The sequence below is a fragment of the Trichomonas vaginalis genome, chromosome VI (genome assembly GCF_026262505.1).
Source record: "Trichomonas vaginalis G3 chromosome VI, whole genome shotgun sequence".
In the NCBI taxonomy this organism is placed as follows: Eukaryota; Parabasalia; order Trichomonadida; family Trichomonadidae; genus Trichomonas; species Trichomonas vaginalis.
In genome coordinates, this window is record NC_067208.1 from 6,279,043 (window position 1) to 6,304,672 (window position 25,630).

Below are 25,630 nucleotides of genomic sequence, written 5' to 3' on the forward strand. Positions count from 1 at the left end.
TCACTTAAAATGCCACGTAAGCTACGTAAGAATATACGTAAGAGGAAGAGAGCATTGAAACATCCAATAGTAAAACTGACACCACAACAACAGTTGCAACAACAAATGATGAATGACCCCACTATGTTGCAACAAATGTCAAGCAACCCTATGCTTTTAAACCGAGTTATTGGTGCACAGAGTGGAGGTTTAAGAGCGGCACTTTTAGCGAAAATGGCAGGCTATGGTGGAGCTGCAGACGGAACAGCTATAACCCTCAAAGTCAAATGAATTTGAGTTCACTCAAAAATCAAATAACAGATGTCAAAAAGTCAAACATAGACATACAGAACAAATAAGTGAAAACGAAAAGAAACTAGAATATGACAGACACACAAAGAAACTCAATGAGTTAAACGTAGAGAAAAAGAAGAAAGAAGAACAACTGAAAGAACTAAGTACAGAGGAATATGCGAAAAAAGTGTCAGAAAAAGCAGCAGAAGTAGCAAGCAAAAATGGAACAAGATGTTATAAATTTGAAAAACCATACTACTCAATATAAAGTACTGAAAGATGAAGAAATAAAAAAAAAGCCCTGAAGACATATATGGATAGCGATGAGTATAAAAAAGAAGTTGAAGCAAATGTAAAGGCAGAAAAACTTTTACAGTTGCAAAACCAAACCGTACAGTATGAAAACTTAGCACAAGAAAGTAAAAATAACGACGCAGCCATGCAAAAGGCAATGAAAAGCGCAGAATATATAAAAGCTAATAATGACTGGTTAGATGCCCAAGCCAACGCTAAAGCAGCCCAACTTATAGGGTCAATAAGGACAAAAAATACAAGCGGATGAAGACAGTTCAAATGAAGCTTTAATGAATGCTGACTTTAAGAACGCCTTCGAAGCTCTTCATAGTAAGGTGAAACTAGTGAACGACTTCTCATCTGGAAAGAAACTGAAGTCTGAAGGTTTCGACAAAGAGTTAAGAGAAGTAGCACAAAATATGACGAAAATAACAGATGCAGCAACGAGACAGGCAGTTCAAAGTGCCTATGACGCCGTTAGAGCAACTGTTGTGGAAAGTCAAAAAAGAGTTACAACAGACCAAAACAGACCTAGTAAATGCTTTCTTAAAAACGAAAAGTCAGGTAGGACATTATGCTGCAGATGGAACATATGTGCCAGCTGGTGGAACTTATATACCACCAAACCCTCCAAGAGAAGCACCTGCACCAGGACTACCTAAAACATTTACATCGTCACATGGACACAGACACAGGCATGCACCAAAACCAACACAACAACCAACAGTTCAAAATCCAGCACCACAACAACAACCAAAACAACACACAACACACAACCAACAGCAAACACAGCAACCAACAGTTCAAAACCCTGCACAACAACAACCACAAACAGAGCAAGGACATAAAAGAAGTAGAGAACAAGGAAACCAAGAATTCTTAAAAATGCTTAAAGAAAGTATGGTTCCCAGATACTATTGACTTTAGTGACAGATATAAAGAAGCTATTAGAAAGTTCAAGGAGGAAATACTGACCCGAACCTATTTAGCTTTATGGCTCAGCACCAAAACGGATATAATTCAAACCTGGAAAATACAAGCTCGCTAAGGGATATGATTTAATAGCATATCATCCAAATGACATGATGAATTTACTCCGAGATATTTGATGTCAGAGCTAAATGATAATTCAACTTCGTCATGAAACGCGTAAAAAATAGAGACGGAACGAAAGAAAAAGGCTTATGAATGCGGATGACGTAGATAGGGAAATTGTTAAAAACGGTCTCGGAATATATGAAATGCCAGCAGATGAGGTACAAGAAACTCCACAGGAAGAAGTTCAGATACAACCAGACATGGAAGAAATAGTTCAGCAACAACAGCTAGAAGAGCCTGAAGGAAACGAACAAGTCCCTCCTTTGGAAACTAACTTCACAGAACTAGATGAAGATTTGGAACAGCCGAAAAATCTTGACCCTCAACAAGAGTATGCGGAGAATATGGAATATTTCCAAGAGTCTAAAAAAAATTCGGCTGACATAGTAGAAGAATATCGAAAAATGTTTGCCGACATACAAAAGACTCCAACACCAGATGAAAATATTCAGCATAGAATGGAAGAACTGAAAGAAAATGTACACAAATACAACAACCCTTTTTACTTACGAGCATTTAACGTTCAATCTTCGGATGAACTCGGTGAAAATAAAAGGTTAAATTTCAAGAAAACATATAGAAATGAAACATTGTTTAAAGTTCATTCAGAACCTAACCAAGATGGAAACAAACCTACTTTTGTTTCTGCAGACGATGGAACTACAATGAGATGGGGTCATAAAGCTAATCCGGATAGGTGGTTCATAAACTTACAACCACAATTCCAAGAAGTTGTAGACGCAATGGAAGTCAATGGTGAACCAGATATAGCTGGTATTTTCAGCGCGGCTTTAATGCCATTGAAAGATATGAAACATGCAGATATTTTGGACCAGTATGAAATGAACATGGCTGATGGAAATATAACACCTGACGTTCTAGAACATTTATCTCAAAGAACTACACAGAACCATAGAGATGGTATATTTGGTGAAGAGTTTAGAAAGAAAGTTAGGGAGAGAAGGAAGAGAACCTATTGTACATGACCTTGCAAACGAAAGTTTACAAAATGTCATAAAAACTTACTTTGCAGACAATGAACCGAGAAGGGATGAATATTTAAGAAAACTCAAATGGACAGTACCAAATGAAATGTTAGTATTGAAAAACATGTTCCTTGACAAAATAAAACCAACTACAGAAATAAACGACGCAAGACTGAAAGATTGGGTAAAAGCTTTCCCATTCACAAAAAGATTATTGGTAACATGGAAAGAAAACCAGAATGGCTACAAAAACATATATTTGGAAACGAGCTTATTCCATATGGACAAGCACTGTTTGAAGAGCTTGAACCGGAAACTCAGGAAAGAGTCATGCAAACAATACGCGAAGACTCAAATACAAACTATGACAAACTCTTTCTAGGATATAGGTTACCTGAGATGGGCGACCAGAGCCAAAGGCAAAAAGGACATGGGAAATTTGCAACATACTAGATGAACATAATGCAAAGATGCAACAACTTCAAGCAGAGGGCAATAAAAGGAAAAAGAAGAGTCAGAAGAAAGTAAAGCTTGGTCCGAGTGGGTTCTATTATGACATATAAATCCAACTATTCTATATTTTTACCATATGAAATGTACGCCGCTCAGAATATAACGCCAACAGTTTTGGATGCCATGAATGGAAATGTTTCCGAATGGTATAACGAATGCGACAATGCCATTAGAAGGTCAGAAATAGTTCCTGGAACTTACGAATATACAACTGCTGTTTCTTATGGAAACGTAGGTGAGTTTGGAGAAGGTTCTTCAACAACAGTAGATATTGCTTGCGACAGGTTTCATATTATTTCTATTGACAACTCATTCTTATACGTGGAACAAGACATTGAAATAAAACCTTCTGCCAAGTTGTCTGACAAGAAAGGTTGCAATGGAATTTTCTATGTCGGATACCAATATGCTCCAGAAGTTTTCATGGGATATAAGATATATTCTAACTCTGACTTAGTTCAAACAGTAACATGGGCAAACTATGAATGGTTCGCTTTGAGAAACTCAGTACAACCACAAGCTAGAGAACAAACAGACCAGTATGCAACTATTGAGAAAATAAGAAGACTTGACCCTAACGTTCCAGGAGTTTATGTTAACCTTTCTGGCAGAAACTGCAGCAGCTAAAGTAAAACTGAAACTTAGAGTTCCTTTGTCATCTTTCCTCATCTTCAGGTTTTTAAGATACTTGCCAAACTGGGCAGGAAAAATTTCTATCGAACTTACTCCAAGCAAAAATAACTTAGTCATTGCACCAACACAAGACCCATTCACTTACTTAGCTGGAACTGGTGGAGCCAAAGTTCTGTGACTTTTGCAAAGACAAAGTTGACTTAGACTTTGGTTTCTCAAACTTCAACACTGAAGTAAACTATTATTTCAATGCTGCTGGAATGCTTGGGACCCAGTTAAGTTCACATGCGAAAAGTTTGAATGCAAGAGAATAGAAAGCAGACTTGCAGTCTATATGTTGGACCCAGATATTTCAAATGCTTTAGCTGCCAAATATATTGCAGTTCCACTTATGTTCCCTATACACCAAATATCTGTCAAAGACTTTGCAGGTGAAGTTGGAAACCAAAGTGCTGACCCAGGTGCAAGAACAGATATTGCTTTAACAACTGCAATGAAACATGCAGATACTATGTTTGTACTGTTCAGACGAACTATAAATGACTATTCTTGTTTCTACAACCCGGTATTAAATATCATATAAACATAGATGGCAAATATTATCCAAGAGAAGAATATTCTACAGTTGAGGATATGAGGTCATACAACTTGACATTAGATGCTATGAACTTTAACAACAACTTCACAACAACCATTAACCCTGAAATGCAAAGTTCTATTATGCCATATGTGAAAGTATGGACTCATACAGGAGGTCAAAAAACTCAATATACAAATGGAGACCGTTCAAACTTTTGGCTTGGCATTCCATTTGCTGACTCAGAAGACTTTATGGGTGGTATTTCAACTGTTGGTACTGTACAAATACAATATACTGGTGACAGAGACGGTCCAGATGAATTGAGAGCAAAGAAGTTTACAAAACCAATAGCACTTTTCACGGAAGATGCTCTTTTGAAGATTCGTTCGATGAAACCTGCTGGGGCTCCTCAGATTGGCATAACGACAGCTTCCATCGAGCAGATTTTGGCAGCAGGTCAGTAAGTTGTTCTTGAACTGACTTCTCTCCGTCAAATATTGACAGTACGCCAGTTTTGACATAATATTGTATAAACTTACCTTTAGAAATATCTGTAAGTTTTGTTGTTATATTTTTGTCTGTCAAGAACTTTCACCATTTCAGTTATACCAACTTTCTTTGCTTTATGAAAATATTTTGGTTCAGCAAAGACTGCTATTCTATAACATTTCCATTGTTTGTATAAAGAACTATTCTGTCAATGTATTTGTATTGTTTGTGTGTGTAAACTTTGTTCTGCTTCAATTCGAAGAGATACTCGAATACGTCCATCTTTTTATTCTAAGTAAAATGTCATTTCCGAAAAATAGAAGCGTAAGTGTTTCAAAAGGTTTAATGGCGGTGGCAGATGTGAAGTTAAATTCACCAACTCAAACAAACAGTCAAAGTGTTGTTGTCAATGTCAAAGACAGAGATGTTGAAGTGGGGAAACCATACGAAGACGAAGATGGTATAACAATAGTTCCTGTAAAAGAACCAACATATCCTGAAGTTAGCAGAGACTTAAGTTCTGTTGCAGATATTCGAAACGACTACCAACAACTGAAAGACAAACTTAAAACTCAGGAGAAGATTTGTCAAGCTTTAAGTATAATGTTAAACTTGGTCGAACACAACCCTGTAAAAGTGAACTCATATGTCATTGCACCTCATGAAGTTGAAAGAACTATTGAAACTTTTGACAGAGGCAGACGATATAAACATCAAAGAAATAGAACCCGACATTAGTTGCTGTGGTGTTTCATATAATGTCATTGACAAGATATACGTTATGAAAGGAGGTGAAACGTTGAACTTAAAGTATAGTTTCCCAGACGTCATAAAAATATTTGACGACCACAACATTTCATTAAAATTTATTTGCTAAGTAAAAATGTCAAAACTTCTTGAAAGATGTTTGAAGAAAAATAATATAGACTTTATTTCATGTAAAGGACTTTACACACTTTTGAACGATATGAAAGACCCTGTTTTGTTTGTTCGTGTAGACAAAGGAAAGTTCTATGTCTTTACAAAATATTTGAACTTCTTAGACAGAGAACTTCAAGAAACGCCATGTGAAAGTTTAGATGAAGTTCTTCTCCACTTTCAGAAAAACTTTTAAATATATATAAATGGCAGAAGATATAATGGTTTATACTATTACGACTAAAAACCCTGAGTCATATAATTCTATAACAACAAACTTACAAAGTCCTCAAGGACGATTGTAAACTAACTTTAAACACAATGACGACTAAAGCCTGTTTTGCTTTTTGACACCAGAAGACTTTATTGTTGTGAATGGTAAAAAATACTCCTTTGAAGATACTTACTCAGATATACCACCAACAGGTTTTGTTGACTTATTTAATACTTTAAGTACAGGTGTAACATGTGCTGCAACTAGAGCAGGTTTCGTTATGTTTGGATGTCCGACTGAGTTTACTATAAACAATATGAGCTATAATACAAAACTTATTTCTGGTTTTTACTACCAACAGTTTCCTATAACAGGAAAAGGTGTCATACAAGGAATGTCTATTCCATTGACTTTAAGTACACCTATTTTATATATTGTTTCAAACTTAGGTTCAAAGTGTTATTCGAATGTCGACAGAAACTACTATGACCAAAAGATACTTATGCGTATAAACAATACTTTCTCTGCTGGTTTGCCTATTGTTCATTCGAATGCAGAATTTTCAACCTTAGTGAACTCAAACACTTTGGCAAGTATAACGTTGACATTAGTTGACGCAAACTTTGTTCCTGTAAAACTTTTATGTCCTATGTATTTGTCAATGACGGCAGAAAGTTTCGAATTGGAAGATGCAACTGGTGAAAGTATTGTATTACAAGAACAACTTCAACAACAAATAGCTCAAGAACAACAAATGCAACAAATGAACAACAAAGTCAAGAATAAAAAAAAATATTTTTTTTATTTTTATAAAAATGTACAGAATAGATGTTTCAGATTTTTATGACTTCCAAGCATTCAGAAATATGTGTCCATTTAGAGACTATAACAAAGCAGTCGAGAATTTGAAACGTTTAGTCATTTATGTTGACTCTGCCCCAGAATGTTATGTCATGAAAGAATGGGATGTTGTCTTTAACAAACCAAGAGCAACAATAGTGTCTGAACAAGAATGTAGACAGAAACTTAAGAAAATAAAAGTTGTACAAGTTGGCATGAAGATGTTAGATGCTTGGGATATCTTATTGTCAAAACTTGAAGATTTTTCAGTTCGTGGTATAAAGTTTATACACCTTCTCCAAACTTCTATTCTATCTTCACTGGATATAAATACGAACAAGTAGAATGGAAAGAAAATATTATAGAAGCTTGGTTAGACCATGTCAAAGAAATTATATGCAATGGAAACGAAAGGTTTATGAGTATATCTTATGTTGGTTTGCAAACATCTTACAACATCCAAGTGCTAAAAATGAAACTGCTCTCATTATAATTGGAAAACAAGGAACTGGTAAGAACACATTCTTTACAGATATTTTGTGCAAACTGTTAGAAGGTTATTCGAACCCGAATATGACAAACTTAGAAAACATCTGTGGCAAGTTTAACTCCTCAATAGAGAATATGAAACTTATAGTTTGCAATGAACTTCAAAGTATAGATACAACAAAAGTTTTAAACTCAGATGCTTTGAAGAGTCTTATAACAGACAAAGTTGGAGTTGTTGAAAGAAAGTATAAAGACCAAAGAGTTTGTGAAAATGTTGCAAACTTCATTATGGTTTCAAACAATGCTGTTCCGATGAAGTTAGAAAGTTCTGACAGAAGATATGTAGTTGTCAGAACGTCAGATTCTCATATGCAAGATACAGAATATTTTGACGACTTAGCAGAAACTTTGACATCTGACTTTTACAACCACTTGTTCTCATATTTCATGACATTAGATATTTCAAAGTTCAATCCAAGACAAATTCCACATACCGAAGAGAGACAAACATTGTTAGAAGCAAACAAGAGTGTATATGAACTGTTCATAGATGAAACTGATTTTGAGTGTTTAGATGAAAGGTCATTGTACGATTCGTATAAACAATATTGTCAAGAATATGGTTATATGACAGCGTCTAAACGTACATTCTTGGCAAATGTCAAAAGTCTTTTAGACGTACAGAATGGTGTATATACAAAGAAAAATTTTTATGAGTAAATTTTAAAAAAAATATTTTTTTATCCGATAGAAAAGATGGCAAAATTCATCTCAGTAAACAAGTACATGTCAGGACTTAAAGAAGAACTAGACCCATTCACATATTTGAATGTTTACTTCTACCATTTTGAAAAGTCTTCATTCAGCAAAGTTTGGAACATCGAACCAGTTAAGTTTGCTATTGTGACTAAAAATGGTGCGAAATTTGAAGACTTAGACATAGAAGGTTTGTTAGCAGTCAAAGAAAATTTTGACAGAAGGTTCTCAAACCTTAAAGAAGGCAAAGCATACAAACTTGTTATACCTTATGAACCAAAGAAAGCAGACGACTATGAATATTATGAGTCTAAAGTTGTAGAAGTTCAAGGTAAATTGGGTAAAAAGATTTTAGAGTCTAAGCCAGTGTTTACTCCTAAAGAGGAAGAGAACATTGACATTGACCCAGAAATGTTCTAAAAATAAAATTTTATTTTTACATGTCAAATTTCTTTTTCTCTGGAACTGGTTCAGGTTCTTTCTTCTCTTCTTCTACTTTCTTTTCTTTCTTCTCTTCTACTTTCTTCTCTTTCTTTTCTCTCTTCTTCTTTTCTGGTGGAGTTATGTCAAATTTCTCCGAACCATATTTATGTAAAAGTTCTTTGTCCTTTAATAGCTCATCTATTCTGTTTTCTATTTCATCTTCAAGAACGGCGCATGTGTCTTCTTTGCATTCTAAGAAGTTTTGTTGGACTTCATCTCTCCAAGAGGCGTCATCTCTGTCAACAAGTCTGTCATTGACAAATTTTAAGACTGCTCTGCTTAATGTTTTATGGTTCTTGTCATATTCCAGAAACAGAACTTTAGAACAAATTCACCTTTCTTGTTTACACTATGTAAGATTTTATGGTCGACAGATGTTTTGCTGTCAAAAAGTTTGTCTCGAATATAGATAGCGAAATCGCTAGACATTTTCTAAAAGATAAAAATTTTAATTTTTCTAAAAATATGTTAGAAAAAAAGTTTGCTGACATTGACAAGAAATTTGAGAATGTTTTAAACAAGAACAAGAGGAAGTTAGAAAATGCTCAGATAAAGCCTATACATGACAAGTTCTTATTTGCTCAGAATGGTATAACAGGTCTAATTGCACCACCTGGGTCGGGTAAGACTTTCACTTATCTTAAAATGGCTGCACAACAACAAGAACTAGATGAGAAGAACCCATTTTATGAGTTAGTTGTTATTTGTAGTACTTCTGGTCAATTTGACCAAACCGTCAATTCGTTCAAAGATATTATAAAGAAGTCTAAGTTAGTATGTATAAAGGATACTGAGTTGTTAGATTGGATAAAGAAGTACCAAAGAAGAGTTTTGAAGTACAATGCTATAAATGAGTATATAAATTCTAAGTTTAAAGACCCAAATGAGGAAATGCAGAGAATATTAGAGAAGAAACACTTCAGAAACAAACAGAAAGAGATAGAATACATTTCGAAGAAATTGCAATCTTACGATTGGAAGACATACCCTCATAGGTGTCTTCTTATCTTAGATGACTTTGCTTCTCATCCTTTGCTTAAGAATAGAGAACAAGATATGTGTCGAATTCTTAAGAAGCTCAGACACTTTAACATCTCAGTCGTAATATGTGTACAGACAGCAAAGAGTTTAAGTAAGGATGTTAAAAGAATACTTACTGACATTGTACTTTTCCCCGGATTGTCCGAAGACGATTTCATGGAACTTATGAAAGAGTCCATGGCAGGTAAGTTTGACAGACATGAACTATGGGAGAAGTACAAAGTCATACAAGACCCTCATACTTCTTTCAGAATTCATATCTACGCAAACAAAGTTCAAATTGTAAAAAGTCAAGCTTGAAAAATAAAGAGTTCATCTACCCTACTTGTTTGAAGTTGTCAAAATACTCTGTTATTTTTCACTGTTTTCATAGAGTTTTGGCGACTGGGGTTTCTTCCCTACTCGCTGTGCTTCATGATTTTCATGTGTTTTATGCAAGGCCGATAAAAGTCGGTCTAGAGAAATTTCACTGTTTTCGTACGGAATTCAATAAAAATATATTTTAGGGTAGAAGGTTAGATCTAACCTGTTTTCTAACCTCTTTTCTACCCCAGTTATTTTATAAGCGTTTTACATGGTAAACGTTATTTTTGGAATTTTGTGAAAACTCAACGGTTTGACACATGCCCTAAAAATTATTTTACTCAGAATTTTGTTGCTGAATTCAATAAAAATATATTTTAGGGTAGAAGGTTAGATCTAACCTGTTTTCTAACCTCTTTTCTACCCCAGTTATTTTATAAGCGTTTTACATGGTAAACGTTATGAATTCGTGAGACTTTAAACAGTTTTGTAGCTTCTATTTCTTCTTTTAGTACATCGAATGTTTTAACTATGCCGAAAGTTTCTTTATACTTCTTCTTGACGTCAGATAGAAGGAAATCGTCAGCAGTTGGATAGTTTTTGTTCAGAAATTCTAACATGTCCATTTTATTTTCTGCTGGTTTCTCTGCTTCTTTCTTTAAGTCTGCATAGTCGTTTCTCATTCTTTCTATCTCTTTGACGGAGTAGTTATATTTCCTCATTGCTGCTTTACATTTAGAACATTGCGGGTTCATTTTTGCGTTATATTCTGAAACCTTACCAGCTAAAACAACTAAAGCGTCAATTGCTCTCTTCATCTCAAACATAGCGGGTCTTATTTGTTTGTTCCATACTTTACCTCTTCTATCTTCATCTCTTATCTGCCATACACATTCAGCAACTAATGTAACAAAGTTGTCGTAGGTCTTAAATTCTTCAAATTTATATATGTCAGAAACATTCTTATATACCATGTCGCAATCTTTGTCCATAACTTTATGGTTGCAATGAAAACCAAGGAATTCATAATTTACCTTTCGTATGAACTTCTTTATTTCTACTGAGTCAGTTGCTTTGACTTCAATTTCGTCGAATTCAGGAATAGTGAGTTTTTGTTGTTGGATTTCAGGTAGTTTAGGCAAATGGTCAATAATGTCCTGCATTTCATAAAGATACTGTTCATTTGTTTCATCTTTCGCACTACAGTCTAAATTACTTGTTAAAAGTTCTTGCTTTATCTTCTGGATTTCTGTTTCAAAAGTATATGAAGAAGGAATGAAGCTTTTCATCTCTACTAACATTGACGTTGGGTTCATGACTAACGAGTTTGGTGCTGTTGTTGCTAACATGTTCTTACAATAAAAATAAAAAATATTTTTTTAAAAAAACTAACTTTATTTTTTATTTCGGGAAAATTCATGAAAATTCAAGAGGGTAGAAAACAGGTTAGAAAAGAGGTTAGATCTAACCTTCTACCCTAAATTATATTTTTGCTGAATTCAGCAACAAAATTCAAATTGTAAAAAGTCAAGCTTGAAAAATCTAAGTGTTTAGTCTTAGTAAGATGGTAGCTTCTTAAAGCAAATACCATTGCTGAGTTTTATGTACGTGAAGAGAAGTACAATGAATTCAATTACGAGTACAATTGCAATGACAACTAAGGCAACTATTTTTGTCTTTTGCCAGCAAGGGTACTTCTTCTCTTCCAATGGTTCGGCAGAACTATACTCACTCATGAGAAATGCCAAAACGGTTTAATAGAAAAAGTGTCATTTTTTTCATGTCCGAAGACTCGAAGGTGCAACACTTCCAAAATACCGACGAACTCAGAAGAGCAGCATGGCAGTATGTTCTTGACAACTTCTTTGAGTTCTCCAGGAACACCTTGGAAAATGCTGAAGAACTCCGACACAGAGAATTTGGAGAAATTGCACTCCAATACTACCTTGACAAACAAAGGGTAAACAAAGGGTAAAATAAGACTAAAAACTTAACGTTTAAAAAGTGACATTTTTAATGAGCTCCGAGTCACCGAGAAAACTTGGTCAGATGTTAGCAGCTTACTTCCCTGAGGAGGATGGAAGCGTTACATACGTAAGGTTCAAAAACAACGAACCTGGAATTGCGTACCAAATTCGCAATTACATGACCATGGAAGAGTACGAAAGGTTTCTACAAGAGAAACCAGCTCTAAACAACTCAGAAAAGAAAGAGTAAAAAGTTTAATTCGTAATTGTTTATTTTTTTACTTGTAAGGGCAAGCTGCAAGAATGAAGTCGACTATCTCAGTCTTTGTTTTGACGAGCTGGACGGCTCTTGCGAGTACGTCTGTTTTGCGGTCTCCAGCTGGTGTCTGACCTTCGTAATTGCGCATGTTCTTGAGAGCTCCAGTTGTAAATGATTGTAGGATGAAGAGTCTCTCAGACTGCTTGAGGTAGTCTTCACGGTCACGAACCGAATCTGTGGTACGAGTCGAATCGGTCGATTTGAGGGAAGAGACTGAAAGCCTGTCGTCTTCCATAGGGGCTGTGGCATAATCTTTGCGTAAACGGTTCAGACCTTCTTCGAAGTCTTGGTCTCTCTTCGATTGAGATTGAGATTGGAATTGCTGGGGTGGAGCTTGCTGGAACATCCAAGGGTTGGGGAAGTAAGGCATAGGCTGAGGAGGGTAGTTCGGGAAGCCTTGTAGTGGAAATTGGTAGTAACCTTGAGGTGGAAATTGGTAGTAATTTGGTGGAGGGACTTGCTGGAACTGAGGTGCAGGGGCTGGTGCTTTAGGTTCCTCTGGTTTGGGAATGGGCTCGGTTGGTGGGACGTCGGACATTCGTTTGTGGCTTAACCGTCGGACCACAACGATAAAAATCTCTGCTCCTAGCAGTACTGCTACTGACAGTAGCAGTACTTTTACTGACAGTAGCAGTACTTTTTCTGACAGTAGCAGTACTTTTTCTGACAGTAGCAGTACTTTATCGTCGAAAACCCTCTCAAATTTTCCTTTTTACTGCTCGTAGCAGTACTTTTACTGCTCCTAGCAGTACTGCTACTGACAGTAGCAGTACTTTTACTGACAGTAGCAGTACTTTTTCTGACAGTAGCAGTACTTTTACTGACAGTAGCAGTACTTTTTCTGACAGTAGCAATGGTCGAGGTCGAACCTACCGACGAGGCAATTTACCTAATTGAAATTAACGAGCTTGTTAAAGACTTCCTCAGGCAGAATGTAAAAGGCAAGCTTGTTAACTGTTGGATAACGGGAAGGGCTGCCTTGAATCTCGAGACTTCGACTGGAATTCCAATTCAAATACCAGACGGGACAGCCTACGACGACATAAAGCAAGCAAAGAAAGAAGCTCTTCTCAAGTTCTTTGCCAAGCGTCCTTGGATACTACTTCCAAACAGAGAGAACCCTTTCCCAAGAATGAGCCAAATTCTCAAGGGTCTCCTTCACTTCTCGGGTCAGCCGTTCTACATAACCTGTGAAGGCGACATCCAACCAGTTCAGTAAACCTTAACGTTTAGAGTAAAAACATTTTTTTCATTTTTTGAATGAAGCAAGTTAAATTCGTCCCACACCAATCTCAATGGACCGATGAAGAGTTTCAAGCCATGGTTGAAGGCGTTGAGAACGACATAGACGGCGAACTTGAAGGAGCTCAAACCACAATTGCAACCAAAATTGCACAAGTCAAGGAACAGATAGCTCCACTTAAAGCTACCAAAGCTACTCTTGACCTCATGGATACTTACCGTTTAGATGTCAAGAGTGGAATAAGACAATTAAAATTAAAACTTCTAAACTACGAAGCTATACTCCAAAAGTTAGCAGAAATGAGAAGACTTTACCAGAGCTACTTACATGTAAGGGACTTACCTTCAAGCAGTCCGACCAAAGATGAATTTTCTGACATTGTCCCAATTTTGTCCGAAAGTCAGCTCAGATGTTTCGAACTGCTCCCAACATATCCGGAATATGAACGTTTGCCTGAACTCTTCCGCAATCTCAAAAAACGTTTTTTGGTTCTCATGTTCCAAACTTTTATCGGAAGAGACAACAAACGTTCAGAAGAAGAACAAGATATTATTTTAAACTTGTTGTATGACATAACTGTCATAACAAGCTTTTTGAAGTAAAACCGCCATTCTCAAACCACTTCATTTTTTCGATGTCCGAACAAGCACCGAAGCCGAACACAATAGCAGATGTCCTTTCATGGTTGCCAGACAAGCGCCCAGTTCAAATTCAAATTGCCCAATTGAAAGTTCATCTGACAAACACCATTAAGACTCTCCAAAGTAGTCTTATGACAGAGATGACCAATCTCAAAGCCGATGTCCTCATGAACCAAGCTTCCAATGAGAAACGCCTGAACGATTTCACGGAAACCTTGCGCATTTACGCGAGAGAGAACCGAGACCTTGCCAGACTCATCTACCGTTTCTTCGAAGAGATAGACGCCATCTGGAAGGTACTCGGAAAGGACAGAACATGCAACACCGTACTTCGTGAACACAGAATTGCCGAAGGTATTATCAAAGAAGAGGAAGAAGAGGAAGAAGAGGAAGAAGAGGAAGAAGAAGAAGTTCCTGAAGCCGCTACATGGGCAACCCTTGTTGCCGATGACACTTACGAAATTTCCCAACCCTACCCATACCAAATCCGCAACAAGGAGACCGGCAAGGTTCTTACCCCAGTCCTCAACAACTTGGGACACTTGAACCTTAACCTTCGGAATCGCGGTTCAATTTCCATGGGCAAGCTTGTCGCAATTCAATGGGTTCCAAATCCAGACAAGAAGACGAGGGTCAGACACATTGACGGTGACAAGCTCAACAACCGTAAGGAGAACCTCGAGTGGTTCTAAGAGTAAAAAAATTTTATTTTAGGGGGAAACCCCAAGTAAATTTAGGTGTTTATTTGGATAAGTATGTTAAATTAAGGTAATTTGCAAAATTAGTTCCTGACCTTTGAATTGGACTCTTTCGTTATCCCAGTTGCGTAGGAGGTCGTCCCAGAGGAGTTGGTAGAATTGCCAATCCAAGGACGATTTGTCCTCCCAGGCATTGAGGATGTACTGCTCGTAGAGTTTCATGACCTCTGCCTTGCACCAGACACCCTCTCCCTTGGAACGTAAGGCTTCTTCGAAGTGCTCGAATGCGATTGGCTGCGTGACCATCCGAAATGACACTTTTTGTCCGTTTGGTCAATGTTTGTGTCTCGTGCCATAGTCGACGAAAATACAGACAAACAGGTTATATATGAGTTTGAGACCAAGAATGGTGTAACTCGACCTGTCCGATTCAAAGACTCCGAGGGCGACCATGAAATTAAACGGAAATTAGCTAGGAAGGAATATAAAATGGACTGGTTGCCACCACCTCCACCTCCACCACCTTTACCTGTTCCTCAAGTAAATAAGCCTTTCCCGTTCCCAAGAATTCCCACATTTTAATTCAAATTCGAATAAAAATTTTTTATTTCATGCAATGTTTTATTTCTGTGCCGTCTTCAAGTATGCCCCAGTACTTACGCTTGGAGAGGACATGAACTTCGGTGAAAATTTTGTCCAATTTGAATTGACCCATCTTCTCACCGACCATCCCATTTCAATGAGTTTGTTGTACCTTCTTCGTTCGTCATGAGTGCGTCAATGTTCTCATAGTAAACCACACTTTCGATTTGACTTCGGAGAAGAATTTGTTGTAGTTGTCAAGGACTGCCTTTGCGAACTGAGGGTAAGACCAATGTTCGACAATAGGTTTTAATGTGGTTACTAAGCCACTTTGACCTTGAGTGAATTCGTACTTCAAAACAAAAGGAGAAAACCTTTCAACAAAGTTGTCGACCTTCTCATAATGTTTACTCTTCATCTCTTGAGGTTTCTTAATGGAATATCCCCATGTCGAATTCATAAGCAATTTGAGTGTCATTGCAAGTTTGGGGTTTGAAGCTTTCCTAATATCATACAGTTGTTGTATGACTTTTCCAACTGTATAGTTCCTTCCCGGGAACTCACCATCTTCGTTTGGAATTCCAGTCGGAATATATTGGACAAACCTCATGTATGCAGCGTTAAGGTCGACATAGTATATCTTTTCATCTGAGTCGAACTTGTCGCAACCAATTGGTCCAGTTTGTGGAAATTCAAGTGAGTCTCTTATCTTCTGAGAAACTTCTCCTGTTATCTCATAAACATCGTCGAAGCAACCTGTTTCATATAAAACCTTCTGACCTAACTCAGATGCTCTCCAATACAATTTGACGTCAATTGGATGTCTCAATGGAAGTTTGTTTATAGCATCTTGAAGTTCTTGCAACCTCATTGGAAGTTCTTCTGGTTCAGGTTGGTATCCGAACAATCCAACTCCTTGTGGAATTGTGTACTTCTTTTGTACTAGAACTTTGTCTGGAACAACTTTTGGTCTTGCTAACAGTGAAAAGTTTGTTTCGTCTTTTGGTACAAAAGTTTCTGTCAGCTTGTCATCTGGAATTGGTTCCAACAAACCTTTCTCGAAAAGAATGTTTACAGCTCTGACAATGTTGCACTTGCCTTTTCCGAACAATGGGTTTGTAAGACTTTCGTTCAACATGAAGTGGTTGTGGACAATTACAATCTTCAACCATGGTAAATTGAACTCAACAACATAGTCGTCATGTGAAGAACCTTTAGCTGTAGGTATGTTGACTCGGATATTGACATTTGCCAACGGTGCAATTTTTGCCAATTGACCTCTGAGAATGTACCTTGTCTTCACACATGACTCAAGATACTTCATCTTCTCATCTGTAACAAGACCAGAGTTCCTGAGACATGTAAGAATGCAAGGTTCATTGACAATTGTTTCAATTGAATTGTAAATTCCATACCTTGTCAAGTCAATGTCAGACTTATTTATGAACGGGAAGTATCCAGCATGTTGTCTGACTGCTTGAGGGTTAGGTTGGTACCATTCGAACTTGACACTTGCAATTCCTTCAATTGCATTCAAAATGTCTGAGTCGGAGTCAACCATTTGTTCTCTCTTTGTAGTCTTGAAAGCGTCAAGAAGTTTTGCAGCTGTTTGTTCATTGCCATTTGCATAGTAAATGTGACCATCCAAATCTGTTATGGTCAATCTGAGATTGTATCCTTTCTTATTTCCGTCTTGTATGGCAGCAAGTACACCCATGAAGCCTTCTTTGTTCTTTCCTTCGTCAAAGTTTACTGTAAAGGTTCGACCAGATGTAATTTGACTTCTAACTTCACGATACTTTTCATATGCATATCTTGTTCTTTCCATGGGAGCATGCATCTTCACCTCCTTTTTTCCTTCTCAAAGGATGCAATTGTTCGTCATGTTTCCAGTAGAATCTGGCAAAGCCGTCGTGTCCTTCAACTTGAGGTTCACTAACATCGAAAGGCATGTCCATAAGACGTTCTTCTTCTAACCTCTCTAGTCTGTTTGGATAATTGGCACGTGCTGTTTCCAAATCCATTTCGTAGCGACCAGCCAGTTTGTCATAGACTTTTATGGGTCTTCCCTTCCTATATTTAAATTCTTCGAAACTCTCCAACCATATCTTTGCAACTCTGCTTTTATTCTAGCAGACTTTCTATCCATTCTATATGGGGGCATTTTTATAAAAATAAAAAAATGTTTTTTTCTTTACTTAACATAACCGCCTGCTGCCATAAGTCTTTGACGCCAACCCATACCAGCTAATGAAGGTTGACTTGGTTTAGTTTAAACTAAACTTTGGTTTTGGTTTATCTTCAGTTTTTGGTTTTTCTTCTTCTATCGGTTTTTCGTCACTTTTCGGTTCCTCTGACTTTACTTCACTGCAGGAACAGTTGTGTTGTCAACATCTTCATAAATATCATATGCCATTTGTTTTTGTTTTCCTTTCAACTTTTTGTGTTTGTTGTAAAGTTTAGAATATTTCGACTCTAAGTCAATGAGATGTTCTATAATGAACTGTTGGTCAGTGAAGTAAACTTTTCCATCTGTTGTCTCGAAAGCTCCTTCAGACTTCAATATTTTATTTGTGAGAGTCTGTTTCTTTTTTGAGATACTAGCCGTTCCATTTCTATGAAAAGTGACTTTATAGTTAGGGTTTGTATTTCCAGACCTGGCACTTTCTATTATTGAATTTTTCTCTTCATCTGTAAGTTCTTTGACAGGTTTTGACAATGGTTCTGAACTTTTTGTTTGTGGTGTCAAATCTACCGTTTCAACTTCTTCGGTCATTTCATCTCAGTAAAAAATTTTAGTTTGGTTTGTTTTCAACTGGTTGTTGTTGTTTTTTAAGTCGGTCTAAAACTTCCTGAGGTATAGGAAGAACTTGACAAACACGTTGTGTAACTGCTGGAAGCCGACAAATCCATCTTGAACCCATTTGTCTCAATGCTGTATTGTTCATTTCATCTCAGTAAAAAACTTTACATTCCCCACGTTTGAGGCGGTTGAGGTTGGTTATTGTTTACCCATTGTTGTGCATGGTTATATCCTCTGTTAAAGAATCTTTCACCTTGGTCCATATAGTGTCCTGCTTGGTTATAGTAGTCATTTGCTTTGTTATAATAGTTTCCTGCTTGTCTTCCTACATTGTCCATCCATCCTTGAACTTTTCCTCTTGTTTCAGGATTTGGAATAAGATTTGTTGCATCTCGTGCTACATCCCAACCTTTCTGTACAGTTTGTATAATAGGTTGTGCTTTCTCTTTAAGTATACCTAATGTACTCAAAATCTTCCTTCCAACTCCAAATACACCTCTGGCTATTGTTCCCACTGCGGGCAAAAATCTGGATGCAACTCCTGCTAATGCGCCAAATAAACCCATTTCTTATGGGTTAAAAAATGACGAATCCAAACAAGGACCCCTATGTTTCTAAAGGCAACAAAGAAAGCACTCATGATAAAAAATCTTTAGTTCAACACCAAATGCTTGGTTTATGGATATCTTGGAAAACATTCCGAGGTATAGAGAAGATGGACCACCATACTGGCTAATATTTGTCGGTCAAAACACAAGATACTGTGAAGCCATACCATTATGGTCCAAAAATATTTTAGATGTGAAAACTGCTTTGACAATATTCGTTGACAAATACCATCCAACAAAACTGACATCTGACTGTGAAAGTTCTTTCAAATCAGATGATGTAAAAAACTATCTGCGTTCAAAAAATGTAAACCAATATTTCATTGTCGACCAAAACCATTCTGCTCTTGGTGTCATTGACGGTTGTATAAAAATGTTAAGAGACTTAAACCAACCACAAGGTGGTGAAGCAAATGAAATGTCATATGACGACAAATATAGACACTTCTCCATGGCAAAGATGAGACAAGTTTTAAATATTTACAATAGCCGTAAACAAAAAGGTTTGGGAAACCACTCCCCCGAAGAAATGAAAAACAACCCTGACTTAGAGAAAGACTATATATTTTAATAATTTAGTCAAAGAGACAAACAAGAAAGAATGCCGGGCTTCAAACTTCAGAAAGGCGACAAATGAAAATAGAAATACCTAAACGCGAACCCATATGAAAATACTATTGACTATGACAACAATGGGAACCCGACAGGTACTCACATTCGTGTTCGTAAAAATAGAAGAAAGTATACAAGAGAATATTATGAAGTTTTAGGCAAACATGGCAAAATGTACACACTGCAAGCAGAAGATAAAACGACTATTGTCAGACCTCGTTTCAAACTTGTCAAAGTTCAAGGTGGTATACTTTCAAAGACAGTTCCTAACAAATATAAGACAACTCCTGACGAATATGCTAAAGAAGTTGAAAATGACGACTAAGCAATTCTATACCATGCGTAAACTGTCATGTAAGGTGGCATGTAGTCTTTACTTTGTCCCGTTGTTTGCGTATATCCGAAACGCGATGTGTATGGTTTCCATCTCCCTGAGTGTCACCCCAGAAACAATTTATAGCAAACTGAACGTCGTCTTTAACATCATATCCTTTACCTTTTTTCATTGCTGACCAATCCCAAAATTATGCTTATGCCAACCTGCTTGAGATGTACTTAAATCTATGTAGTGACTGTGCGCAGGTAAATTTTCACCTGAAATCGTTTTACTTCCTCCTGTTTCCTTTGAAGAGTTTGCACAATACAAAAACCTGTCAACTATTTGAGTCCAAGTTCCAAACCAGAACTGTTTCTGGTCTGGTAGAGTTCATTGACGTATAAAAGAGCCTATAGGATATAATGTTTGAAGCATTTCTGTCTTTAATGTTTGAAGCTCTGTTTTGTCTGCTTTCCTTGTCATATAAATCTTGAGCAGTGAATTTAGTATTATATTCATCCTTCATGACATAAACATCTTTACATCTAATGTTTCTCATCGTCGTTATGTCGTCATCCGATGTTAAACCTTGTGGAAAGTTAGGAGGTTTACAATATATGCATCCCCACCAGTTTCTTCAACCGTTCCTTCAATACTTCTATAGCAACAGTTGTAAAACTTGTATGTGTATGGTTCTTGTCTGCTTTCTTCCTAACTCATCGTTAACATAAGTTTTATCTGCTTTAAGGTCTAAACATCCTGAAACCCATCCTGTATCGGCTTTAACTTTAAAAGTCTTCGATGTCCATTCATGGTACCAGTCAACCCTTTCTTTCATTTCGTTATCTTTTTCATCCACATATTCCTTATCCGCTTCTTCTCTAACTTACTAGCCACATATTCCTTATCTGCTTTCTTTTCAAGGCTAACGTTTAAGTCTGTTATTTCAGATATAGAATGTGTATGAGTCTTTTTAGAATATTCGTTTTCAGCTCTTGTCACTTCACTTGACATTTATTGTCAACATATGTTTTGTCTGCTAGTTCAGGATGAGTATGTTCTTTTGTTGCATAAGCATTGTTAGCTCTTTCTTTTCTTTTGCTATTGCATCGTCTACATATTCTTTGTCAGCTTTGTTGTCAACATCTGCTTTCAAAAGAAGTTCATTTATAGGTTTCTCGTTTAAAGTTCCTTTTGTTGGATTTATACAGACAGTATTGTTCTTCTTGTCTTGAAATAGAAACTCATCTGTCATTGGGTTTAATGTCAGTTTTAAGTTTCCTTCTTTCAATGACTCAGATATCTTAGAATAGTTTGAAAAGTTTGTTGTGTTCTTATTTAGAGCTTGCATAATGAGTTGTCGGTTGTGTTGTATTTCTCTCATGGAAGCAATATCTTTCGACATTTTTATTCTAGATAAAATATGCTTCCAATAGAAAAAGAAAATTCAAGAGTTGCTACAACTAAACCATTAGATGAACTTTTTACTAATGTCGGTCAAAAGTTTGAGAACAGAGACCGTAAAGCATGAAGGCTATCGTTTTGACTACCCATTAAGATGGCTAAGAGACCCATCTGTCACAAAAGCTATTGGCTTTCGTAGAATGAAGTTCATTTCAGAAGCCATACATGGTTTCCCATTTACGGTCGGTTTTGAAGTTCGATACTATAACAAAGAAAAACGTATGTATGAGAAATTTGAACAGGGAAAACTTTTACAAGTTAGTTTGCTTGTAACTTAGAAACAACTCTTCAAGCTTTTCAAGAAAAAATAAACGATATCTATATCGAATATGCAAACCAGTATAACATTGACGAAGGAGAGTACCATCTCGATATTATTTATGACAGGAAAAATGCAACTGTTAAAATCAATAGAATAGAAGACCTTGGAGAAACGTTTATATTTCTACAAAATATAACAACTTGGCATGGTATAGATTTATGAGGATGTTAAATCAGCCTGCAGCATATCCAGTACACCCAGACTTTTATGAAGTCGAAAACCCTAATGGAACATATAAAATGTTTTCGACCCAGCTGCTATTATTGTTCATGCTTCATTTTCTGGCGCCCAAAACTCTTTCTTATGCTTGGCAATGACTTTTACGAAAAAACCTACAAAGTTATACGAACCACCAAGTGGAAGTATTTCAGACTTCAAGTATGGTTTACTACAGATGGAAGAAAAAAATAATTCCATTATACCATGCATTTTACTTAGAACTTAGTTTCATATACAACTACTATCGAACGGTAAAAATATAATTTTTTAATACGGTTGAGGTGTTGGATTTGGTTAGCCAACTAGACTGTGGTGCAGGTTCAGGCTGTTGTATAACAGGAGCTTGTTCTTCTGGTTCAGGGTCTTTAGGTATAATACCAACTAAACTGACCTACTCTTTACCAATATTTTTGACTCCGTTCCAAATTCCTCTTCCTACGGTTTTATTCCATTCCATATACCTCTTCAACTCTTCTGAAGAAGTTTCCAATACTACTGAAGAAACCCATTTACTACGTGTAAAAATCTAATGTCCGCCTAGTCTCTTACGTTTCCTGTTGAGTTCCATAGCATTCTTTAACTGGAGCTCATACATTCTGTTTCTCCTCTGGTAGAAAACATATTCTGGGTCAACTCCTGTGTTCGCGTCATCTGCATAAAGTTGTTTATATCCCACTTCAGGGTTTGTATAAAACTCTTTCCATCTCATATTTGCATACCATGGTGCAAACCTACGCAGCGTCATTTGACATGGCAGTTTGCATTTGTACATCTGTTGGCACTTGACCATAGTTTGCCATTGCAGTTTGTATTCTAACTTCATTTGGAATATTCTCTGGGTTTGGTTGTCCAGGTTGCTGTGCATTCGCTAAGTTCTGTGCGTCCATTTAATATTAGATAAAAATATCTCTTACGAGTACATATGCTGAACATTTGCAGGCATTGGTTCATCTTCATATTCTCTGTACTTTTCTGCCACGTCAAATAAATAAATGACACAATGGAAAAAACCTAAAACAAGTAGTCCTATTTCAAACCACATTTACTTACTAATAAAATTTCTTTGTTATGACACTTTCTCCGGTTTATAGGACCTCTCTCATATTCTATCTTGTCATATCTAAACTCATAGTCATGTATGTCCTCTAACCATCTCATAAAGGTTTCCAAACCACTTTTATCGGATGTAAAGTAAAAGCATGGATGGTTATGTATAACGTCTAAAGTTTCTAAAGAGTCTCTCAAAGTCCAGTCTACTTGGTATTGAAAATCCCATGTGTTATAGAACGGCGGGTCCACTATAAAGAAAACATTTTCCTTGTCTTTATATTTTTCATACAACTCTGTCCAATGACATCTCACAAACTCTATACCCTCAATATATTTTTCTATGTCCTCTTTGAAAACATTTGTATAGTTAAGATATAAAACTTTTGACATAAGTGTTTCAATGTCATGAACTCTTATAGAACCACTATATAATAGTCTAGCAGATATACTATCCCAGTCTATATATTCTGCTTTTTTCAAAACCTCTCTCACAATATTTTTCTTATCTAATGGTATACGTTCCATCTTACCTATAGGTATCTTTTCTTTTAACTCTTTCAATATATTGTTTGTGTCTGGAATATGTTTGAGACGGTCCATATAGTTGTCGAAGTCATTGCATATAATCTTTGAGTCTGGGAATATTGTATGGCACAAATGGGATATATGGAAACTTCCACCGAACAAATCTACAAATGTTAGACCATTCGGTAGTTTCTTAAGTTCTCTCAATATAATATCTTTACATCTACTCTTATTTCCAAAGAACGGTAACGGCGGTTTTGTAAAATTCATTTATATATAATAATAAAAATGTTTTTACCCGAAAAGTGACAGAAAAGTGACAAAACATGAAAACATATATAATTTGTGAAAAGCTCCTGGAAGACCCGTATATATAAGAACTTCATTTATAATAATCATCTTCAGGGCTAGAAGGCACGAAGTGCCTGGAAGCCCCACTACTTTTTTTTTTTTTTTTTTGATTTTGATGTGAGATACATTTAATCTGTTTTTCTTTTTTTATTTTAAATAATTGAATATTTATAGTTGTTATGGGTCTTACATCATGTAAAACGAATTTTCTTAAAGTAAATTTACTTTTTCTTCAATCTTTCTTACATATTTATTAAAAAAAATTATCCAAAAAAAGATGTTTTAGAATGAAAAAAATAGAAAAATCTTCATTTATAGTCTTTCTTGAATGTATACGTTTTGATTTTTTTCTTTTTTAAAAAATTCAATTTCTAGAAAAATCGAGAAAAAATCATTTTCTTCTATTTTTTAGGACGCCATACCCATTGAAATCTCCTCTCAGGACGCCATAAACTATTCAATTATGGTGTAAACTTCTCAAAAATTGAATAGTTTACATCAGGACGCCTTAGGACGCCAAAACTTTACGCGCCCATATTTTTACCCATTCAATAAGTCGAAATTTGAATAACTATTTTTGAGAGCTTCGAACGATTGCCTTATTCAATTTCGTAATGTAAAATACTTAAAAATCAATCACTCAACAAGAAATGTATATTTAATATTGTCGATATTAATTTTGAAATTTTATTAAATTTGAAAGCTATAAATCGAATGTTTAGCTTCCCAAGCCAAGCATCAAAAGCTATTTGGAATGTTAATTCCAGTAACATAGATAACACCTCTACAGAGATAATAAATCTCATTAAAGAGCACAAGATTTCCATCGAATTGGCCCTTAATTTGATTGATATCGCATCAAAATGCCGCTTAAAACAAATTGTTGAATATGAAAATATTTATGAAAAGATACTTAAGGATGGGCACTCATTAGGGTGATGAAAAAAATCAAGTCTAGCAAAGTCAATATATTAAAAACAGTGAAGACTATTATATAGCATTATAGTGCACAAGCTCAAATATTTAGTGATGCATTTCTCGAACTTATTTTATTTATAAGTTAACCTTGAAACATGAATTTTAGTATATCATGAGCATATTTTTTTCTAATTTTGCAATACTTATAATATCATACCAGGATTCATGTGGAAGTCTAATATTTGGTATATAATATTCTTACAATAAATGTATTAATTCAATTATATTCAAAATGATGGGTCGCAATTTTTACTGAAATTGCAAATTCAATTTCAACAATGAAATTATTGTTTAAAAAAAATAGCACAACAGCAAGATGGACAATCATATATAGAATTATAATGCTCCATATAATGCTTTGATTTGATGCGTATATAATGTTATTTTTCGAACATCTTTGTAAAAAATTGATTTTTGTAATTTTTGAAAAAATTCGATTTTATTTCGAGATTTCCTCTATAGGTGAAGTATATGGAACAATATTCCTATGGGAGAAAATAATTGTAAGTATGAGTACTTTCATTAATACTATGGGTGCCATGGTTATCGCTCAAACGATCAAGTTATATCTCGATTGCGTAAATTGAAATTTTGCTATTTTCTAAATTCACGGCAACAACATTCTTTTATTCTGATCGTACATCACAATATTTGAATGTGCGACCATTTGTTCAAGAAACCGTCAAGTTATTCTTCATTTTTCATGCCGCGGCGAACAAAAGCAGTTGCAAAGCGTATAAAGAACTTAGTTCAAAGCGCGAAAAATAGGGTAGAGCCATATGTCGTCAACACTGTTGAATTTGTGCTATCTGTATTATTGAGCGGCGCTACATTTTGCCAATCAGAATTTCAATTCATGCTGAATAACATCAAAGTTCCGTCAGAAGCTACATTTCATCGAGTCCAAGAAAAGGTTGGTCGTGTTATCATAGAAGTTGCCAGAGAATCTGTTAATTATTGGAAATCTCGAATGAGAAAATGTTCGGGACTTTTGTTTGACGGTTCTTGGAGTCAGAGAAGAA

General features: G+C 35.9%; 14 protein-coding genes and 3 pseudogenes across 17 annotated transcripts, besides 3 other annotated features; 10 read left to right on the top strand and 7 right to left on the bottom strand.

The window, feature by feature from the left end:
* Window positions 1-1,865: 1,865 nt before the first annotated feature.
* On the top strand, window positions 1,866-2,858 carry TVAGG3_0815200 (annotated as a pseudogene). The gene has a single exon. A coding segment is annotated over exon 1 (993 nt).
* A 441-nt stretch (window positions 2,859-3,299) lies between these two features.
* Window positions 3,300-20,671: a mobile genetic element.
* On the top strand, window positions 4,431-4,841 carry TVAGG3_0815220 (protein of unknown function, DUF4106 family; the record flags this gene model as incomplete). The annotated part of the gene is made up of 1 exon (XM_051247807.1): window positions 4,431-4,841. One exon carries the CDS (start codon window positions 4,431-4,433, stop codon window positions 4,839-4,841), a length of 411 nt encoding a protein of 136 aa, XP_051083282.1.
* On the top strand, window positions 6,814-8,047 carry TVAGG3_0815230 (annotated as a pseudogene). The gene has a single exon. A coding segment is annotated over exon 1 (1,234 nt).
* On the top strand, window positions 8,084-8,503 carry TVAGG3_0815240 (protein of unknown function, DUF4108 family; the record flags this gene model as incomplete). The annotated part of the gene is made up of 1 exon (XM_051247808.1): window positions 8,084-8,503. One exon carries the CDS (start codon window positions 8,084-8,086, stop codon window positions 8,501-8,503), a length of 420 nt encoding a protein of 139 aa, XP_051083283.1.
* Window positions 8,520-8,813, bottom strand: TVAGG3_0815250 (uncharacterized protein; the record flags this gene model as incomplete). Its single annotated transcript, XM_051247809.1, has 1 exon — window positions 8,520-8,813. A coding segment is annotated over one exon (294 nt), but the record flags the coding sequence as incomplete, so codon positions are not given.
* On the top strand, window positions 9,458-9,907 carry TVAGG3_0815260 (protein of unknown function, DUF4106 family; the record flags this gene model as incomplete). The annotated part of the gene is made up of 1 exon (XM_051247810.1): window positions 9,458-9,907. The coding sequence occupies one exon, from the start codon at window positions 9,458-9,460 to the stop codon at window positions 9,905-9,907; it is 450 nt and encodes a 149-aa protein (XP_051083285.1).
* TVAGG3_0815270 (organellar and viral DNA polymerase type B) lies at window positions 10,345-11,259 on the bottom strand (the record flags this gene model as incomplete). The annotated part of the gene is made up of 1 exon (XM_051247811.1): window positions 10,345-11,259. The coding sequence occupies one exon, from the start codon at window positions 11,257-11,259 to the stop codon at window positions 10,345-10,347; it is 915 nt and encodes a 304-aa protein (XP_051083286.1).
* On the top strand, window positions 11,927-12,127 carry TVAGG3_0815280 (uncharacterized protein; the record flags this gene model as incomplete). Its single annotated transcript, XM_051247812.1, has 1 exon — window positions 11,927-12,127. The coding sequence occupies one exon, from the start codon at window positions 11,927-11,929 to the stop codon at window positions 12,125-12,127; it is 201 nt and encodes a 66-aa protein (XP_051083287.1).
* On the bottom strand, window positions 12,156-12,734 carry TVAGG3_0815290 (uncharacterized protein; the record flags this gene model as incomplete). The annotated part of the gene is made up of 1 exon (XM_051247813.1): window positions 12,156-12,734. One exon carries the CDS (start codon window positions 12,732-12,734, stop codon window positions 12,156-12,158), a length of 579 nt encoding a protein of 192 aa, XP_051083288.1.
* On the top strand, window positions 13,457-13,644 carry TVAGG3_0815300 (uncharacterized protein; the record flags this gene model as incomplete). Its single annotated transcript, XM_051247814.1, has 1 exon — window positions 13,457-13,644. A coding segment is annotated over one exon (188 nt), but the record flags the coding sequence as incomplete, so codon positions are not given.
* On the top strand, window positions 13,646-14,041 carry TVAGG3_0815310 (uncharacterized protein; the record flags this gene model as incomplete). Its single annotated transcript, XM_051247815.1, has 1 exon — window positions 13,646-14,041. The coding sequence occupies one exon, from the start codon at window positions 13,646-13,648 to the stop codon at window positions 14,039-14,041; it is 396 nt and encodes a 131-aa protein (XP_051083290.1).
* On the bottom strand, window positions 14,839-15,084 carry TVAGG3_0815320 (uncharacterized protein; the record flags this gene model as incomplete). Its single annotated transcript, XM_051247816.1, has 1 exon — window positions 14,839-15,084. One exon carries the CDS (start codon window positions 15,082-15,084, stop codon window positions 14,839-14,841), a length of 246 nt encoding a protein of 81 aa, XP_051083291.1.
* On the top strand, window positions 15,115-15,360 carry TVAGG3_0815330 (uncharacterized protein; the record flags this gene model as incomplete). Its single annotated transcript, XM_051247817.1, has 1 exon — window positions 15,115-15,360. One exon carries the CDS (start codon window positions 15,115-15,117, stop codon window positions 15,358-15,360), a length of 246 nt encoding a protein of 81 aa, XP_051083292.1.
* Window positions 15,755-17,188, bottom strand: TVAGG3_0815340 (DNA/RNA polymerases family; the record flags this gene model as incomplete). Its single annotated transcript, XM_051247818.1, has 1 exon — window positions 15,755-17,188. A coding segment is annotated over one exon (1,434 nt), but the record flags the coding sequence as incomplete, so codon positions are not given.
* TVAGG3_0815350 (uncharacterized protein) lies at window positions 18,156-18,308 on the bottom strand (the record flags this gene model as incomplete). The annotated part of the gene is made up of 1 exon (XM_051247819.1): window positions 18,156-18,308. One exon carries the CDS (start codon window positions 18,306-18,308, stop codon window positions 18,156-18,158), a length of 153 nt encoding a protein of 50 aa, XP_051083294.1.
* Window positions 18,328-18,729, bottom strand: TVAGG3_0815360 (uncharacterized protein; the record flags this gene model as incomplete). Its single annotated transcript, XM_051247820.1, has 1 exon — window positions 18,328-18,729. The coding sequence occupies one exon, from the start codon at window positions 18,727-18,729 to the stop codon at window positions 18,328-18,330; it is 402 nt and encodes a 133-aa protein (XP_051083295.1).
* Window positions 20,672-21,122: 451 nt separating the features above from the next.
* Window positions 21,123-21,967, top strand: TVAGG3_0815370 (annotated as a pseudogene). Its single transcript has one exon. A coding segment is annotated over exon 1 (845 nt).
* Window positions 21,968-23,738: 1,771 nt separating this feature from the next.
* Window positions 23,739-24,164: a mobile genetic element.
* A 383-nt stretch (window positions 24,165-24,547) lies between these two features.
* Window positions 24,548-25,630: part of a mobile genetic element that runs on past the window's edge.